Source organism: Bombina bombina, chromosome 5 (assembly GCF_027579735.1).
Source record: "Bombina bombina isolate aBomBom1 chromosome 5, aBomBom1.pri, whole genome shotgun sequence".
Lineage (NCBI taxonomy): Eukaryota > Metazoa > Chordata > Amphibia > Anura > Bombinatoridae > Bombina > Bombina bombina.
In genome coordinates, this window is record NC_069503.1 from 86,998,976 (window position 1) to 87,017,559 (window position 18,584).

Consider the following 18,584-nt stretch of genomic DNA (forward strand, 5'->3'; position numbering starts at 1 on the left):
TTGCTATTTCTTCTGCTCGAATATGTGATTCGCCTTATCTTATATTTCATTCTGATAAGGTGGTTTTGCGTACCAAACCTGGATTTCTTCCTAAGGTTGTTTCAAATAAGAATATTAATCAGGAAATTGTTGTTCCTTCCTTATGTCCTAATCCTTCTTCTAAGAAGGAGCGTCTGTTACATAATCTAGACGTGGTCCATGCCTTGAAGTTTTACTTACAGGCAACCAAGGATTTCCGTCAATCATCTTCATTATTCATTGTTTATTCTGGAAAGTGTAGGGGTCAGAAAGCAACGACTACCTCTCTTTCTTTTTGGCTGAGGAGTATCATCCGCCTGGCATATGAGACTGCTGAATAGAATAAATGAATACAGCACCCACTACTCACAGGAGCACGGAGGAGGCTTACCAAGCCCAAACTGATCCAAATAAAAGGTGATCTCCAGCTGAGGTGAATAAAGTGACCTTTATTTTAACATACAGGGTTCAATACAGCAAAGCAAGGTTTCTGGCTAACAATAAGCCCTTTGTCAAGCTTGACATTAAGTGAGTATAACAGTGTTTAAATAGCCCCAATGGCGCCAAACAATTGTGATAAATGCATCAATATCGCCCTCTAGTGGTCAACAAAAATACTACACATAATAAAATAGTTTCTATACAAAAAATTGTTACAAAATATAAATTGCAAATTATAACAGTATATCCACTAAAGGATATAATGCTAAGTGATCCTAAAAAGGCAAGTCAAATTGTGAAAAACATCATAATATAACAAAAACATAAATTGTGTGAATTTAATATTTAAAAAAATAATTTTTAAATAGTGACAAATACTCATTATATTATAATTTCATCTATACTACCTTCATATTAGTAAGAACACAATCACATGTATTGATTTATTAAAAAAAATAAGGAATATGAGAATCCTCCAAATTAGAATCCCCTATACCTTACTAAGTAAAAAAATTTAAAACAATGGATACTCAGTATATTAGTGGGTTAATAATAAATCTATACTAAATATCATTGCATAATTAAACCTAACCCATGAAAATACAAACTAAACAAAATTATTCAAAATTAAACACATAGGTAAAGTAGATGCATAAACAGCAAACCTACCAAAAACAGCCAAAGAATAGAGCATTAGATCTTTAAATCTTAAAGGGACAGTATACACTCATTTTCATATAACTGCATGCAATAGACACAACTATAAAGAATAAGATGCACAGATACTGATATAAAAATCTAGTATAAAACTGTTTAAAAACTTACTTAGAAGCTCTCAGTTTAGCTCTATTGGAAAGGTAGCTGGAAAGCCCACTGCAAGTGGGAAATAAGACACTCCCCCTCCCTCCCCCTTCTTTTGCATATGAAAAGACCCTTTACACAAACAGGAGCAAGCTGGAGTAGGTAGCTGACGGTATTCTCATAAAACTTTGGGGCTTGGTTAGGAGTCTGAAAATCAGAGCAATGTTATTTAAAAATAAGCAAAACTATACATTAAAAAAAACAAAAAACTTTATGGGCTATATAAATAGATCATCTACAAAACATTTATGCAAAGAAAAAATGAGTGTATAATGTCCCTTTAAATGTTGTCCAATTAATTAATTTTGAATAATTTTGTTTAGTTTGTATTTTCATGGGTTAGGTTTAATTATGCAATAATATTTAGCATAGATTTATTATTAACCCACTAATATACTGAGTATCAATAGTTTTTAATTTTTTGACTTAGTAAGGTATAGGGGATTCTAATTTGGAGGATTCTCATATTCCTTATTTTTTTAAGAAATCAATACATGTGATTGTGTTCTTACTAATACGAAGGTAGTATAGATGAAATTATAATATAATGAGTATTTGTCACTATTTCAAAATGATTTTTTTAAATATTAAATTCACACAATTTATGTTTTTGTTATATAATGATGTTTTTCACAATTTGACTTGTCTTTTTTAGGATCACTTAGCATTATATCCTTTAGTGGATATACTGTTATAATTTGCAATTTATATTTTGTAACAATTTTTGTATAAAAACTATTTTATTATGTGTAGTATTTTTGTTGACCACTAGAGGGTGATATTGATGCATTAATATGGGGGGTTCAGATTCAAGTTCAATCCGATTGGCTGATCCAATCAGCCAATCAGATTGAGCTCGCATTCTATTGGCTGATCGGAACAGCCAATAGAATGCGAGCTCAATCAGATTGGCTGATTGGATCAGCCAATCGGATTGAACTTGAATCTGATTGGCTGATTCCATCAGCCAATCAGAATTTTCCTACCTTAATTCCGATTGGCTGATAGAATCCTATCAGCCAATCGGAATTCGAGGGACGCCATCTTGGATGACGTCATTTAAAGGAACCGTCATTCGTCGTTAGTCCGTCGGTGAAGAAGGATGGCTCCGCGTCGGCTGGAAGATGATGGCTCCGGAAGAAAGAAGATTGAAGATGCTGCTTCATAGAAGACTTCATCCAGATGATGGACTTCTTCAGCCGCCGCTTGGATCCAGACTTCAGCCCGATGATGGATTTCTTCAGCCGCCGCTTGGATCCAGACTTCAGCCCGAGGATGGACGTCACTCTTCAGCCCCCCGCTTGGGCTTGGATCAACACTTCGGACCCTCTTCTGGACCGATCGGTGAACCTGGCATGGTGAAGACAAGGTAGGGAGATCTTCAGGGGCTTAGTGTTAGGTTTATTTAAGGGGGGTTTGGGTTAGATTAGGGGTATGTGGGTGGTGGGTTGTAATGATCGGAACAGCCAATAGAATGCGAGCTCAATCTGATTGGCTGATTGGATCAGCCAATTGGATTGAACTTGAATCTGATTGGCTGATTCCATCAGCCAATCAGAATTTTCCTATTAGGGTTGAAATTCCCCTATGGGTAAAGGGGAATTCGGTATGGGGACAGGTTAAAGTTCTCTATAATCCCTGCAGGGTCAGCCTATGTATCACTGGAGGGCAGTGCCTGATACCAAAATATATATCAAAAAATATAGAGAAAGAAAAAGAGGTATCTGGTGGCACACTTAGATAGAGAGCTTGTGATTACAATTTAATCATCAGAAAGGCACTAGGAAGGAGTTAAATTAAAATATAACTTTTATTATATTGACTAAAAATAAAAAAACCACTAGATTGTGTGTATAGTAGTTAAAAATAGGGTATATAGGCATAGCTATAGTACAAAAATACAATCCATTGTTTACTATCACCTACAAAGGCATATAAACAACACTTAGACTATTATTGGTTACAGACAAAGCTGTATAGTACATATATAGATTGTCTTATTAATGTTTAGTCAAATAAGTGACATATACCCTAGATGATGATCTAAATCATCATCAATACTAGAGATAAGTTTTAAAATCAAGAAAAATATATTATGTTATAAAAATACTGTATCCTGGTCCAAGCAGGGTTAGATAGGGTATGACACAGTTATATGTGATTTACGAAGTCATATGGTGAGGTAGTGTAGCAACAATTCTATTCAAAAAGCTGGGCTAAGCTTAGATATAGCAATTATCGATATAGGGGGGTTGCCTGGAGGATATCACAGGGTTCCCCCAGAAATAGTCAAAATAAATTAGCTTAGACTTAGCAGCGCATTAACAATATGTTGTTTCATAGTTATTAGTTTTAAATTAGGCAAAGACCTCACCTACTGGTAATGTTTGGTTTACTTATACCCCATACTGAAAGTTAACGTCGTTAGTACAGTGTTACCCTGGAACACAGGATTAAAGTAAAAACTGTGTGTTGCTTCTCATAGTCAAATACAGGGAAAAGGATCCCAAAATAGCGTAACTTTTATAATTGTATAAATTAGCTCAAAAACTTGGTGCTGGGTAGTGTGAGGTTAGATACATATGTATTTTATTACTGCATATCAGAAAAAGGGGCTTTATGGTATTATCCTTGAGAGCAATGTGCACACGCCACAAAACCGCTCCCTTACTGGTCACAATAGTTAAATTTTTTAAACCCGAGGATAACTACTATAGCATCATAATTATATGGAGAATCAAACCCCACTAGAACCCGCTAAGTTTTTTAACACTAAGTTTTTAAACTAAAGATGCCGAAATCGGCCAACAGGTTAAATTAATTCTATTTGTCCACAACAATTAAACATGTTCAGAGAAGCAGAGCGAACGCCTGACGCGCGTTTCGCCTACTGCTTTGTCAAAGGCGCCGAACGGACTTCGTGCCTTCTGATTTATGGCCAAGCAAACCAATCATAATGAGGGTGTGTAAGTCACATGAGCGCGAGTAACCAATCGCGATGTAGGATGACATCATCCAGTTCAGTGTAAGCTAACTGGTTCTAATAGAGGTGGGTGTGTGTGTTAGCTCACCAATAGTCTGCAATTCCCCGGATGTGTGAATAAATACACTCAGGGCGCAGTGTCACATATAGTGATCGTACAGTTCTAATGCTATTGTCATAATTTTTTAATAAAAATATATATGCAGAAGTTCCACAAGTGTTTAAAGATATAATATGTCATATCTCAATTACTGCAACGTTCCTAAACAAAATGTATTTTATTAGTTTGACGGTTATTTTTACATGTGTGATGACCTCTCAAAAGAGGGGTAAAGGCAATGTTATTTAATCACAAAAATAGGATACATTAAAAACATCCATATTAAAGACCTACAAGGGTACTTATGCATGTACATATCAAGTCCTATTTATTTTCCACTCACTTGGACAAATGAACATATATCGGTTTTGCACTATTGTAGTTAAGAGTAATTGTGGTATTTAAATGTTACATAAGTCCTAATCTTTGTATAAAACGAATCTGTACATAAAGATTAAACTCATTAGTGTAAGATTTATCAGGGTTAGTGCCCCTATATCTTCACAGTTGCATGTCTTTTATATGTGTCCATGCCTATGATTCCTTAATGAATAGCAGAAATTATTATAAAAATAATATTACTTAAAAACTGTATAATGACACCTTGAGGTCTAAAAAAGTTATATATATACCTAATTATTTCATACTTCTGAGATATCAAAGGTTATGGTTGCCCCTAAACAGTTATTATTCAAAATTAAAGTTTAAACCTTGCAGTATTATGTCATTTATATGAAGTTAGGTATGGATATTATTTGTTATTTGTAAAATAAAATACATTTGTTCTTGGATATTATGCATATTGAATAGATCTATTCATTATCATTTTAAATATATATTTATTACTTTATAAATTTCCATATATTATGTATCTAATATACATTCAGCTTTTCACTCCCGTTTGGTCAGAGAAAACCATCTAACCCTCCACATATATCTTAATTTGACATAGTTGTTTTATGTTTGTAATGTGGATTACTGGGCCATATTTGAAGTATCTGAGATATGTATTGTAGTTGCCTACATCTCTATATGCATGATTGCACAGATAGGGGGTCTAATAATGTCATAAGAAGGAACTGAAAGATAGTTGTTCATTGAGTCCTTTGGGTGCCATGGTCTGGAGTCTGAAAATCCATTTAGTTTCTTCTTTTAGAAGAGTCGTTTCAATGTTCCCTCCTCTAATTCCCGGTCTGATCCTCTGTAGGATCTAACATGTGAGGTCAGGTTTTCCTTTATGTTTATCCAGGAAATGTTTGGCCACTGATGTAATTTTCTTCCCATTCTCCAGATCCTTCTCGGCATTCCGAATATTGCCAATGTGTTCCCCCAGTCTGGTTCTTAGTTCTCTGGTTGACATACCCACATATCTTTTGTTGCAGACACATTGTAAACAGTATATGATATTTCTGGTTCTGCAGTTGTAGAAATCATTCATCCGTATAATCCCCTTGGGGAAAATCTCCATCTGTTTCACTTTGCTCATATATGGGCAGAACTTGCATGTTCCACATGGGTACGTACCCTTCAGATTATCTTTTCTTTTGTTAGTATTCTTAATGAAGTGACTCTTGACAACTTTATCTTTGATTGTAGGCGCTCGTCTCCACGAGACTTGTATCCTGTCTCCTACTTTCCTCGCTAGATCTTCATCTGTCTGGAGTATATGGATATGTTGGTTTAGTATTCTTAAAATTTCCTTGTGCGAGTCATTATAAGTAGTCACAAACCTGACTTTTTGGTCACCATTTTCTTTTGTTTTAGGTACTAAGAGGTCTGATCTTGTTGTATGTAGTGATCTATGGTATGCCTTCTTTAGTACCGAATTAGGGTAACCTCTCTCTTTGAGTCTCAATTTAAGGTCTCGGGCTTGTTCCTTAAATTTTGTGATTTCTGAACAGTTACGCCTTAGGCGTAGGAATTCGCCATATGGGATCGCTTTTTTAGTGGAATCATGATGTCCACTCTCAAATCTGAATATAGAATTTGTGGCCGTCTCTTTTCTATGTAAGTCTGTCTGGATCTTATTAAACATGTCTCTAGAAATACTTAAATCCAGAAAGGTCACTCTATCATAGTTGATCTCATATGTTAATCTCAGATTCATATCATTGGTGTTTAACTCACCAATGAATGTTTTGAAAGTGTTAGTGTCCCCTCTCCACAAAATAAAGACATCATCGATGTACCTCAGCCACAATAAAATGTGTTCAGCATATTTCAGCATTCCGTCTCCAAAGACAATTTCCCTTTCCCACCATCCTAAGTACAGGTTGGCGTACGTGGGGGCACATGCTGTGCCCATTGCCGTGCCCCTGACTTGGAGGTAGAATTTGTCATTAAAAACAAAGTAATTGTGACTGAGGACAAATCTGAGTAGGCTTAAAATAAAGTTGTTCTTTTCTGTATTTTCAGAGCCTTCCATTTTGAGGAAGTATTCAATTGCATGGCAACCCCATTTATGATCGATTGACGTATATAGAGATTCAATGTCACAAGTAGCAAAGATTGTCTCATCATCCAGGATTATACCGTCAATTTTTCTTAAAACGTCCATTGTGTCTCTCACATAGGACGGTAATGTTAGAACAATTTCTCTGAGTCTGAAGTCTATATATCTTGAAGCTTGCTCACTCAAACTCCCAATGCCAGAGACAATTGGTCTCCCGGGTGGTATACTTTTGTTTTTGTGAATCTTTGGGAGGAGGTATAGAGTTGCTGTTTTTGGTTTGTTAATGGACAAATACTTGTATTCTTTGCTGTTTATCAGATTGTCATTTTTAGCCATCTCAATTATATTCTTATATTTGGCCAGAAAGTCTGCGGTCGGATCTCCAAAAAGGTGCTTGTAACATTTGATGTCCCCCAGTTGACTGAGCGCCTCAATTATGTACATGTCCTTTGGCCAAAGAACAATGTTTCCGCCCTTATCCGACGGTTTAACTATGACGTCCTGCCATGATTGAATATCATTGAGTGCCCATTGTTCACGTTTACTAAGATTTGATTTATTCTTAATATCAAGTTTTAGGATGTCTCTGCTAGTCACTTTGAGGTAAGTGTCAATTTGAGAAAATTGAGAGACCAGGGGCATAAATGTAGATTTGGTTTCGATTTTAGTCAGCCAATCTGTTGAGCTCAATGCTATATCTTCATTTTCTTCCAGAAGGGAAACTAGGTTGAGTAAGGCTGACTCTTCCAAGTCTTCATCATCATGTTTGGTGTATATTTTACTCAGGGTTAGCTTTCTAACAAAAAGATGTAAATCCTTAATGATCTCAAAGTGATTCATATTGTTTGTTGGGGAGAAGGACAGGCCCCTACTTAGGACGTCTATGTGATCACTGGTCAGTACTTTATCAGTGAGATTCATAATTTGCATACTGTCAGATTTTACCATCGTGGTCTCTTCCCCCAATCCTCCCTGTTGCCTCCGTTGTTCTTGTATCCCCACCTGGAACGACTCTCCTAAAAGAAGAAACTAAATGGATTTTCAGACTCCAGACCATGGCACCCAAAGGACTCAATGAACAACTATCTTTCAGTTCCTTCTTATGACATTATTAGACCCCCTATCTGTGCAATCATGCATATAGAGATGTAGGCAACTACAATACATATCTCAGATACTTCAAATATGGCCCAGTAATCCACATTACAAACATAAAACAACTATGTCAAATTAAGATATATGTGGAGGGTTAGATGGTTTTCTCTGACCAAACGGGAGTGAAAAGCTGAATGTATATTAGATACATAATATATGGAAATTTATAAAGTAATAAATATACATTTAAAATGATAATGAATAGATCTATTCAATATGCATAATATCCAAGAACAAATGTATTTTATTTTACAAATAACAAATAATATCCATACCTAACTTCATATAAATGACATAATACTGCAAGGTTTAAACTTTAATTTTGAATAATAACTGTTCAGGGGCAACCATAACCTTTGATATCTCAGAAGTATGAAATAATTAGGTATATATATAACTTTTTTAGACCTCAAGGTGTCATTATACAGTTTTTTAGTAATATTATTTTATAATAATTTCTGCTATTCATTAAGGAATCATGGACACATATAAAAGACATGCAACTGTGAAGATATAGGGGCACTAACCCTGATAAATCTTACACTAATGAGTTTAATCTTTATGTACAGATTCGTTTTATACAAAGATTAGGACTTATGTAACATTTAAATACCACAATTACTCTTAACTACAATAGTGCAAAACCGATATATGTTCATTTGTCCAAGTGAGTGGAAAATAAATAGGACTTGATATGTACATGCATAAGTACCCTTGTAGGTCTTCAATATGGATGTTTTTAATGTATCCTATTTTTGTGATTAAATAACATTGCCTTTACCCCTCTTTTGAGAGGTCATCACACATGTAAAAATAACCGTCAAACTAATAAAATACATTTTGTTTAGGAACGTTGCAGTAATTGAGATATGACATATTATATCTTTAAACACTTGTGGAACTTCTGCATATATATTTTTATTAAAAAATTATGACAATAGCATTAGAACTGTACGATCACTATATGTGACACTGCGCCCTGAGTGTATTTATTCACACATCCGGGGAATTGCAGACTATTGGTGAGCTAACACACACACCCACCTCTATTAGAACCAGTTAGCTTACACTGAACTGGATGATGTCATCCTACATCGCGATTGGTTACTCGTGCTCATGTGACTTACACACCCTCATTATGATTGGTTTGCTTGGCCATAAATCAGAAGGCACGAAGTCCGTTCGGCGCCTTTGACAAAGCAGTAGGCGAAATGCGCGTCAGGCGTTCGCTCTGCTTCTCTGAACATGTTTAATTGTTGTGGACAAATAGAATTAATTTAACCTGTTGGCCGATTTCGGCATCTTAGCGGGTTCTAGTGGGGTTTGATTCTCCATATAATTATGATGCTATAGTAGTTATCCTCGGGTTTAAAAAATTTAACTATTGTGACCAGTAAGGGAGCGGTTTTGTGGCGTGTGCACATTGCTCTCAAGGATAATACCATAAAGCCCCTTTTTCTGATATGCAGTAATAAAATACATATGTATCTAACCTCACACTACCCAGCACCAAGTTTTTGAGCTAATTTATACAATTATAAAAGTTACGCTATTTTGGGATCCTTTTCCCTGTATTTGACTATGAGAAGCAACACACAGTTTTTACTTTAATCCTGTGTTCCAGGGTAACACTGTACTAACGACGTTAACTTTCAGTATGGGGTATAAGTAAACCAAACATTACCAGTAGGTGAGGTCTTTGCCTAATTTAAAACTAATAACTATGAAACAACATATTGTTAATGCGCTGCTAAGTCTAAGCTAATTTATTTTGACTATTTCTGGGGGAACCCTGTGATATCCTCCAGGCAACCCCCCTATATCGATAATTGCTATATCTAAGCTTAGCCCAGCTTTTTGAATAGAATTGTTGCTACACTACCTCACCATATGACTTCGTAAATCACATATAACTGTGTCATACCCTATCTAACCCTGCTTGGACCAGGATACAGTATTTTTATAACATAATATATTTTTCTTGATTTTAAAACTTATCTCTAGTATCGATGATGATTTAGATCATCATCTAGGGTATATGTCACTTATTTGACTAAACATTAATAAGACAATCTATATATGTACTATACAGCTTTGTCTGTAACCAATAATAGTCTAAGTGTTGTTTCTATGCCTTTGTAGGTGATAGTAAACAATGGATTGTATTTTTGTACTATAGCTATGCCTATATACCCTATTTTAACTACTATACACACAATCTAGTGGTTTTTTTATTTTTAGTCAATATAATAAAAGTTATATTTTAATTTAACTCCTTCCTAGTGCCTTTCTGATGATTAAATTGTAATCACAAGCTCTCTATCTAAGTGTGCCACCAGATACCTCTTTTTCTTTCTCTATATTTTTTGAATCAGAATTTTCCTACCTTAATTCCGATTGGCTGATAGAATCCTATCAGCCAATCGGAATTCGAGGGATGCCATCTTGGATGACGTCATTTAAAGGAACCGTCATTCGTCGTTAGTCCGTCGGTGAAGAAGGATGGCTCCGCGTCGGCTGGAAGATGATGGCTCCGGAAGAAAGAAGATTGAAGATGCTGCTTCATAGAAGACTTCATCCAGATGATGGACTTCTTCAGCCGCCGCTTGGATCCAGACTTCAGCCCGATGATGGATTTCTTCAGCCGCCGCTTGGATCCAGACTTCAGCCCGAGGATGGACGTCACTCTTCAGCCCCCCGCTTGGGCTTGGATCAACACTTCGGACCCTCTTCTGGACCGATCGGTGAACCTGGCATGGTGAAGACAAGGTAGGGAGATCTTCAGGGGCTTAGTGTTAGGTTTATTTAAGGGGGGTTTAGGTTAGATTAGGGGTATGTGGGTGGTGGGTTGTAATTTTGGGGGGGGGGGTATTGTATGTTTTTTTTTTTACAGGCAAAAGAGCTGAATTCTTTGGGACATGCCCCGCAAAGGGCCCTTTTCAGGGCTGGTAAGGTAAAAGAGCTTTGAACTTTTTTAAATTTAGAATAGGGTAGGGCATTTTTTTATTTTGGGGGTCTTTGTTATTTTATTAGGGGGCTTAGAGTAGGTGTAATTAGTTTAAAATTGTTGTAATATTTTTCTAATGTTGGTAAATATTTTTTTATTTTTTGTAACTTAGTTCTTTTTTATTTTTTGTACTTTAGTTAGTTTATTTAATTGTAGTTATTTGTAGGTATTTTATTTAATTAATTTATTGATAGTGTAGTGTTAGGTTTAATTGTAGATCATTGTAGGTATTGTATTTAATTAATTTATTGATAGTGTAGTGTTAGGTTTAATTGTAACTTAGGTTAGGATTTATTTTACAGGTAATTTTGTAATTATTTTAACTAGGTAACTATTAAATAGTTATTAATTAGGGGTTAATAAGTGTAGGCAGGTGGAGGCGACGGTGAGGGGGGCAGATTAGGGGTTAATAAATATAATATAGGGGTCGGCAGTGTTAGGGGCAGCAGATTAGGGGTTCATAGGGATAATGTAGGTGGCAGCGGCGTGCGATCGGCAGATTAGGGGTTAAAAATTTTTTAATAGAGTGGCGGCGATGTGGGGGGACCTCGGTTTAGGGGTACATAGGTAGTTTATGGGTGTTAGTGTACTTTAGAACACAGTAGTTAAGAGCATAATAAACCGGCGTTAGCCCAGAAAGCTCTTAACTACTGACTTTTTTCTGCGGCTGGAGTTTTGTCATTAGAATTCTAATGCACACTTCAGACACGACTCTAAATACCGACGTTAGAAAGATCCCATTGAAAAGATAGGATACGCAATTGACGTAAGGGGATCTGCGGTATGGAAAAGTCGCGGATGGAAAGTGAGCGTTAGACCCTTTAATGACTGGCTCCAAATACCAGAGGGCGGTAAAAACCAGCGTTAGGAGCCTCTAACGCTGGTTTTGACGGCTACCGCCCAACTCTAAATCTAGCCGTCTGTGTTTAAAGCGCCATTTTGAAACCTAGGTATTGTAAACGGATTGGTACAGAGCAAAGGATACCCATGGAGTGGGTTTGGAAAACAATTAAATTTGCAGACAAGATTTCTGATATACGGTAGAGATATGTTAATGAAATGCTATTGATAAAAAGCGTATTTGGGGTAGTTAGTTAGTAACAAGCATAAAAAATATTTACTTACAGTGGCCCTTTAATGTCAAGCTTGAGAAAGGGCTTATTGTTAGCCCGAAACGTTGCTTTGCTGTATTGAACCCTGTATGTTAAAATAAAGGTCACTTTATTCACCACAGCTGGAGATCACCTTTTATTTATATGAGACTGCTGGACTGCAGCCTCCTGAAAGAATTATGGCTCATTCTACTAGGACTGTGACTTCCACATGAGCCTTTAAAAATGATGCTTCTGTTGAACAGATTTGTAAGGCTGCGACTTGGTCGTCCCTTCATACTTTTTCCAAACTTTACAAATTTGATACTTTTGCTTCTTCTGAGGCTGTTTTTGGGAGAAAAGTTCTTCAAGCAGTGGTGCCTTCCGTTTAGGTTCCTGTCTTGTCCCTCCCTTTCATCCGTGTCCTGTTGCTTTGGTATTGTATCCCACAAGTAAGGATGAAATCCGTGGACTCGTCATATCTTGCAGAAGCAAAGGAAATGTATGCTTACCTGATAAATTGATTTCTTCTACGATACGACGAGTCATTTTTAGACAGATTATATTTTATTTTTACAACTTCAGTCACCTCTGCACCTTTTAGTTTTTCCTTTCTCTTCCTAAACCTTCGGTCGAATGACTGGGGGTGGAGGGAAGGGAGGAGCTATATATACAGCTCTGCTGTGGTGCTCTTTGCCACTTCCTGTTAGCAGGAGGATAATATCCCAGAAGTAAGGATGAAATCCGTGGACTCGTCGTATCGTAGAAGAAATCAATTTATCAGGTAAACATAAATTTCCTTTTTTGGGGTGTGTAAAATGAGTGTTTTCTTTGATTCCCCTCTAAAAAACGATATTGACTGTAATTTTTACTCTGTTGTTTGTAATGATGTTTCTCAGGAGTGAATTTATCTGATAGTGCTCTATTCCTATTTGCAGTTTGAAATTCTTTATAGCTATTTTTATCTCTATTCTTGGTATTACTATCTAGTCTCTGATGGTCCCTCCCATTTCCATAGGCATACTGGCTACCTCTTTTCGGGATGGCACCAGCATTGGGGCGTTGGTAGTAATTACTATCCTTCATTTTTTTTTAAATTTTTGTTTGAATAGTTATTATTACCATTTTTATTTTTATTCTTAGTTTTCCCTTCAGGTTGTATACCCCTTGTTTTCATCTCCTTTTGTTTTTCATTAAATTTAATAAAATTATTAAAATCTTTGTTTAACGCAAAATCTGGGGAATACATTCCTCCAGTAATTGTTGATCACAGTTCTCATTCGGTATTCTTGATTCTACATCATCTAACCAAATCTCCTCCTTATTTGACCCAGCTTCATGTTCCATAAATTCACCATCATTTTTGGTTGAATCTTGATTCTTTTTAGCCTGATAGTCCCTCAAGAATATATTCTTTTTCTTATTCTCAACTGTTTTTTTCAAATATATCAATCCTACGTTTATTATTATTGTCTAATTCTTAATAATAAACGTCTCCTTTAAACATATTAAGTTTCTCCATTATATCTTTAATTTGATCAGTTAAAATATCTACTTTCTTATTTCGATATTTAATTAAAATATTAATAAAAGTTAAAGAACAAGTTTCTACGGCTGTTTCCCATTCAGTTAATAATTCAATTTCAGAATCTTCAAAAATTGGGGTTTTATCCATTTTTAAACCTTTTGGTATTAGTAAGTAATTCCGTATTTCTAACCCTCTGAGGAAGAAGGCAACTTTGAAATGCGTCAGGGACGCTGTACGGGTATGCTTTGAGTCATCAGAGACTCTGAGGTTTTTTGTACGATCCTGTCGCCACTGTATTGGTTTATGAATTTATGCTTTTAACTTACCTCATATGGATTGAGGTTTTACTGTGTGAGTGGGCTGACAATTGTGTTTTATTTGATTTGGTTTGAATAAAGACGTACTTCACTATTTTTGGACCCCTTGTCTGTTCCTTTTACATGTACTACGAGACACCAAGTTATACTTTGGGGATTTGATTTACGGCCTCAGTCTACAGCACAATTGATTCATCTTCTGGTTTAACTGACTGATCATCTGGCGGACCTGGAGTTTGCAGCTCTGTATGGAGGTTAAATTTGAATGGTGACTACTTACCTCATATTGATTGAGGTCCCTGGAAGTAAGTGTTTGGGGATAGGGGAGTTATGACCCCATAATCTTTGCATCATATTTCCACGGAAGAAAGGCGCAGACACACACTTTTCTATATACATTCCTTGTGGAGGCAACTTGGGAGTCTCCACACACCCCTTTTGTTCAGCTGCCTATCTTCTGATTTATTATATCTGTGGATTTTGCTTAATTTGCATTGGAATTTTAATATATTGTGTTCACTAAAGATTACTAGTGACATTAGGTTACTGTTGCATGTGCCCTTGAGTAACATTTGGATAGCGCAGATATCATATCTTCTTTATATATATATATCTCTGTTTATGTATATACAGTACCTTTCTGTCAGTCTATCTACCAAACTGTATATATCTATCATTTCTCTCTCATTTATCTTTGCTGTGCGTGTATTAAATTAAACATTATAAACACTCATTTAATGACAGACCAAAAAATGGTAAAATATATTTTATTAAAGGGAAACTCTGGTCAAAATTTAAATACACGGATGAATTACATCTTTGGATAGAAACATATTTGCAATAAACACGTATTGGCAAAAATGTTTCTAGTAAACGTTATCACTATTTACGTGATATTTTTTCCTCTGCACATGCATGTGAAGCATAGCTAGATACTCTCCGTACACTGCAGCTGCTCATAGTGCCAGTGGGTCTCGTATCATGTCAGCAATGAACAAATGGAGTCATTACCAGATGGTAAAAGCACCTTAGGCTCTCTGAGCAAGTGCTGTGTTTAAAATGCTGGTGCACGGTGCCTACTTAAATACACTTCTGAAACAACTATAACTTATTAGAATCATTTTTTCTAATACATGTATATTACAAAAATGCTTCTACTCAAAACTGAAATGCATACACGTGGATTCCAATTTTGGCTGGAATGTCCCTTTAAGGTCATGTGAAGCCACACCCCTAACCACATCCTCAACCACGCCCATTTGCAAAGTGTCAGATAATCGGCTGTGCAAAAGGTAGCAACCTTACTTTCAAAACATGTTAAAGGTTTCTTCCCTTGTGAATCTTTTCATGAGTTTTCAGATTACTCATTTGTGTAAAGCTTTTTCCACACTCTGTACATGTGAAAGGCTTTTCCCCTGTGTGAATCCTTTCATGAGTTTTTAGCTGACTCTTTTTTGTAAAGATTTTTCCACACTCTGTACATGTGAAATGCTTCTCCCCTGTGTGAATCCTTTCATGAGTTTTCAGATGACTCTTTTTTGTAAAACTTTTTCCACACTCTATACATGTGAAAGGCTTTTCCCCTGTGTGAATCCTTTCATGAGTTTTCAGATGACTCTTTTTTGAAAAACTTTTTCCACACTCTGTACATGTGAAAGGCTTTTCTCTTGTGTTAATCATTTCATGAGTTTTCAGACTTCTCTTTTCTGTAAAACTTTTTCCACACTCTGTACATGTGAAAGGCTTTTTTCCTGTGTGAATCCATTCATGATTTTTCAGATTACTCTTTTTTGTAAAACTTTTTCCACACTCTGTACATGTGAAAAGCTTTTCTCCTGTGTGAACCCTTTCATGAATTTTCAGAGTACTCATATGTGTAAAACTTTGTCCACACTTTGCACATGTGAAAGGCTTTTCTCCTGTGTGAATCCTTTCATGAATTTTCAGACTTTTCTTTTCTCTAAAACTTTTTCCACACTCTGTACACGTGAAAAGCTTTTCTCCTGTGTGAATCCTTTCATGAGATTTTAGATCACTCTGGTTTGTAAATCCTTTTCCACACTCTGTACATGTGAAAGGTTTTTCCCCTGTGTGAATCCTTTCATGAGTTTTCAGAGTACTCATTTGTGTAAAACTTTTTCCACACTCTGTACATGTGAAAGGCTTTTCTCCTGTGTGAATCCTTTCATGCATTTTCAGACTTCTTTTTACTGTAAAACTTTTTCCACACTCTGTACATGTGAAAGTTTTTTCTCCTGTGTGAATCATTTCATGAGTTTTCAGACTACTCTTTAGTATAAAACTTTTTCCACACTCTGTACATATGAAAGGTTTTTCTCCTGTGTGAATCATTTCATGAGTTTTCAGACTACTCTTTAGTGTAAAACCTTTTCCACACTCTGTACATGTGAAAGGTTTTTCTCCTGTGTGAATCCTTTCATGAGTTTTCAGACTACTCTTTAGTGTAAAACTTTCTCCACACTCTGTACATGTGAAAGGCTTTTCCCCTGTGTGAATCCTTTCATGAGTTTTCAGATGACTCTTTTCTGTAAAACTTTTTCCACACTCTGTACATGTGAAAGGCTTTTTTCCTGTGTGAATCCATTCATGATTTTTCAGATTACTCTTTTTTGTAAAACTTTTTCCACACTCTGTACATGTAAAAGTTTTTTCTCCTGTGTGAATCCTTTCATGAGTTTTCAGACTACTCTTTTGTGTAAAACTTTCTCCACACTCTGTGCAAGTGAAAGATTTTTCTCCTGTGTGAATCATTTCATGAGTTTTCAGAGTACTCATATATGTAAAAAATTTTCCCCACTCTGTACATGTGACAGGCTTTTCTCCTGTGTGAATCTTTTTATGACTTTTCAGATTACCCTTTTGTGTAAAACTTTTTCCACACTCTGTACATGTGAAAGGCTTTACTCCTGTATGAATCTTTTTATGACTTTTCAGATTACCCTTTTGTGTAAAACATTTGCCGCACTCAGTACATGTGTATGGTTTCTCACCTGTGTGAATTTTGTAGTGCTCTAGTAGATGAGACTTCCATATAAAGCTTTTTTCACATTCTGTAGATTTTAAAGGTTTCTCTTTTGCATGAATCATTTGGCTAGACTGTAGATATTTCTCTTCTTTAATATGTTTTGAGTACTCAGTAAATGTGTGTGGTTTATCCTCTGTGATAATCATTTCACTAGATAAGGCATACATGTTATCCTCTTGTTTGATGACTAAATTACTCTCTGTACATAATGATTGCTGCCCAGTTCCTGCCAATTCACCATCTCCATTTAATATCTTCTGTGATATCCCCAATGTTTGTGAATAGTCATTAGTGTCTAAGACTTTTGGAGTTTGCGGTATCATTCTGATGCTTCCTGTAGTGAAGGATGGATATGAACTATTCACGGGTTTGTCTACATAAAAAGAATTGGAATAAAGAAAAATAAGAATGTTTATTCTTTATAATATAATCTATCTAAAAAAAAACCATTTTTTTATGCTCAAAAATGTCTGCCTTTTTGTATTTTTAAATTTATTTACCTGTAAATCACAAATTAAAAAAGGATGACATAGAATTTAAACATTGCTACATCATAGCAAACTAAATTACTGATGAAAACAAGTTATAGGACCGCATTAAACAAGGTGCGTGTGGATAATGTTCTCATCCAGGGAACAAGTACATCTGTATTCTGGACAAGAGAGGTGGCATCTACCATCCTCATTTAACATTGCACAAGCAACTGCACATATAGCCCTGCCCGGCTCATGCTCAACCAGTTGGGTGAGAACATGATGTCTTAATCATCACAGACTAATAATCAGTGTGAGATGTTTTGAGAGGGTGTGGTCGTTTGATTTATATAAACAGCCAAAAACTTTATTAGTTTAATAATAATAGTCACTGTAAACGTAAACACAAATCAGTGGTGGTTCTGGGGTGGGGAACAATGGGGTAGTTGTGGGTGTTTCACACATGGGAATAAGGTAGGCATAAGTGTAGTTTTGAGTGTTCCATGAGTGAGGTCAGGGCAGGGGAAGATGGAGATGCAGGTGTTCTGAGTAATGAACCAGGTCAGGGGGTGAGGTTAGGCAGTTGTTGGACATGATCTGTCTAAAAGGACAGAGGGGTGAGAAGTATTGTTTACCCTCTTTCTCAGCCCAATGGGGGTTGCTCATTCTTTATAACGTCACTGACACAAATGTTCTTAAAGATGCAGATATAAAAATAATAGTTTATATTTGTTTAATGAGTGATTTATTCTATTTTCCCAGTAATTAAAGTCAGCATAATATCTATTTTACTCACCTAACACATATGAGTTCATGCTGATAACAGGCTCCAATGTCTGTGCTTAGGAAGAAGGTCCCCTTATTCACTCCAGTTACATCAAATATATCTCTCAGTGCTCTGGCTGTGTCTGTAAAATGTATATTAAATGGTTTAAAGGGATAATAATAAATAATGGTTCTGATTAACTGTACCTATGGTATAATTAAAGGCACGCATAACAATTCATGTGATACAGATCAGCTGTTTAGGTTATAACATACATGCTATTGATTCACCACAAGCATTTAGTACAGTTACCTCTGTGAGTGTTATAATTGCCCTGTAAATATGA

General features: G+C 35.9%; 1 protein-coding gene across 1 annotated transcript in view; it reads right to left on the reverse strand.

Moving 5' to 3' along the window:
- LOC128659948 (zinc finger protein 850-like) overlaps positions 1-18,382 on the reverse strand; it is a 290,341-nt gene extending 271,959 nt beyond the window's left edge. The window contains exons 1-2 of the mRNA XM_053713539.1: positions 18,269-18,382; positions 15,353-17,372 (exon numbers count right to left, since the gene is read on the reverse strand). Coding sequence (XP_053569514.1) covers positions 15,353-17,372; positions 18,269-18,287 — 2,039 coding nt within the window. The 5' untranslated portion in view covers positions 18,288-18,382. The remainder of the gene's footprint in view (positions 1-15,352; positions 17,373-18,268) is intronic.
- Between the last annotated feature and the right edge of the window lie 202 nt (positions 18,383-18,584).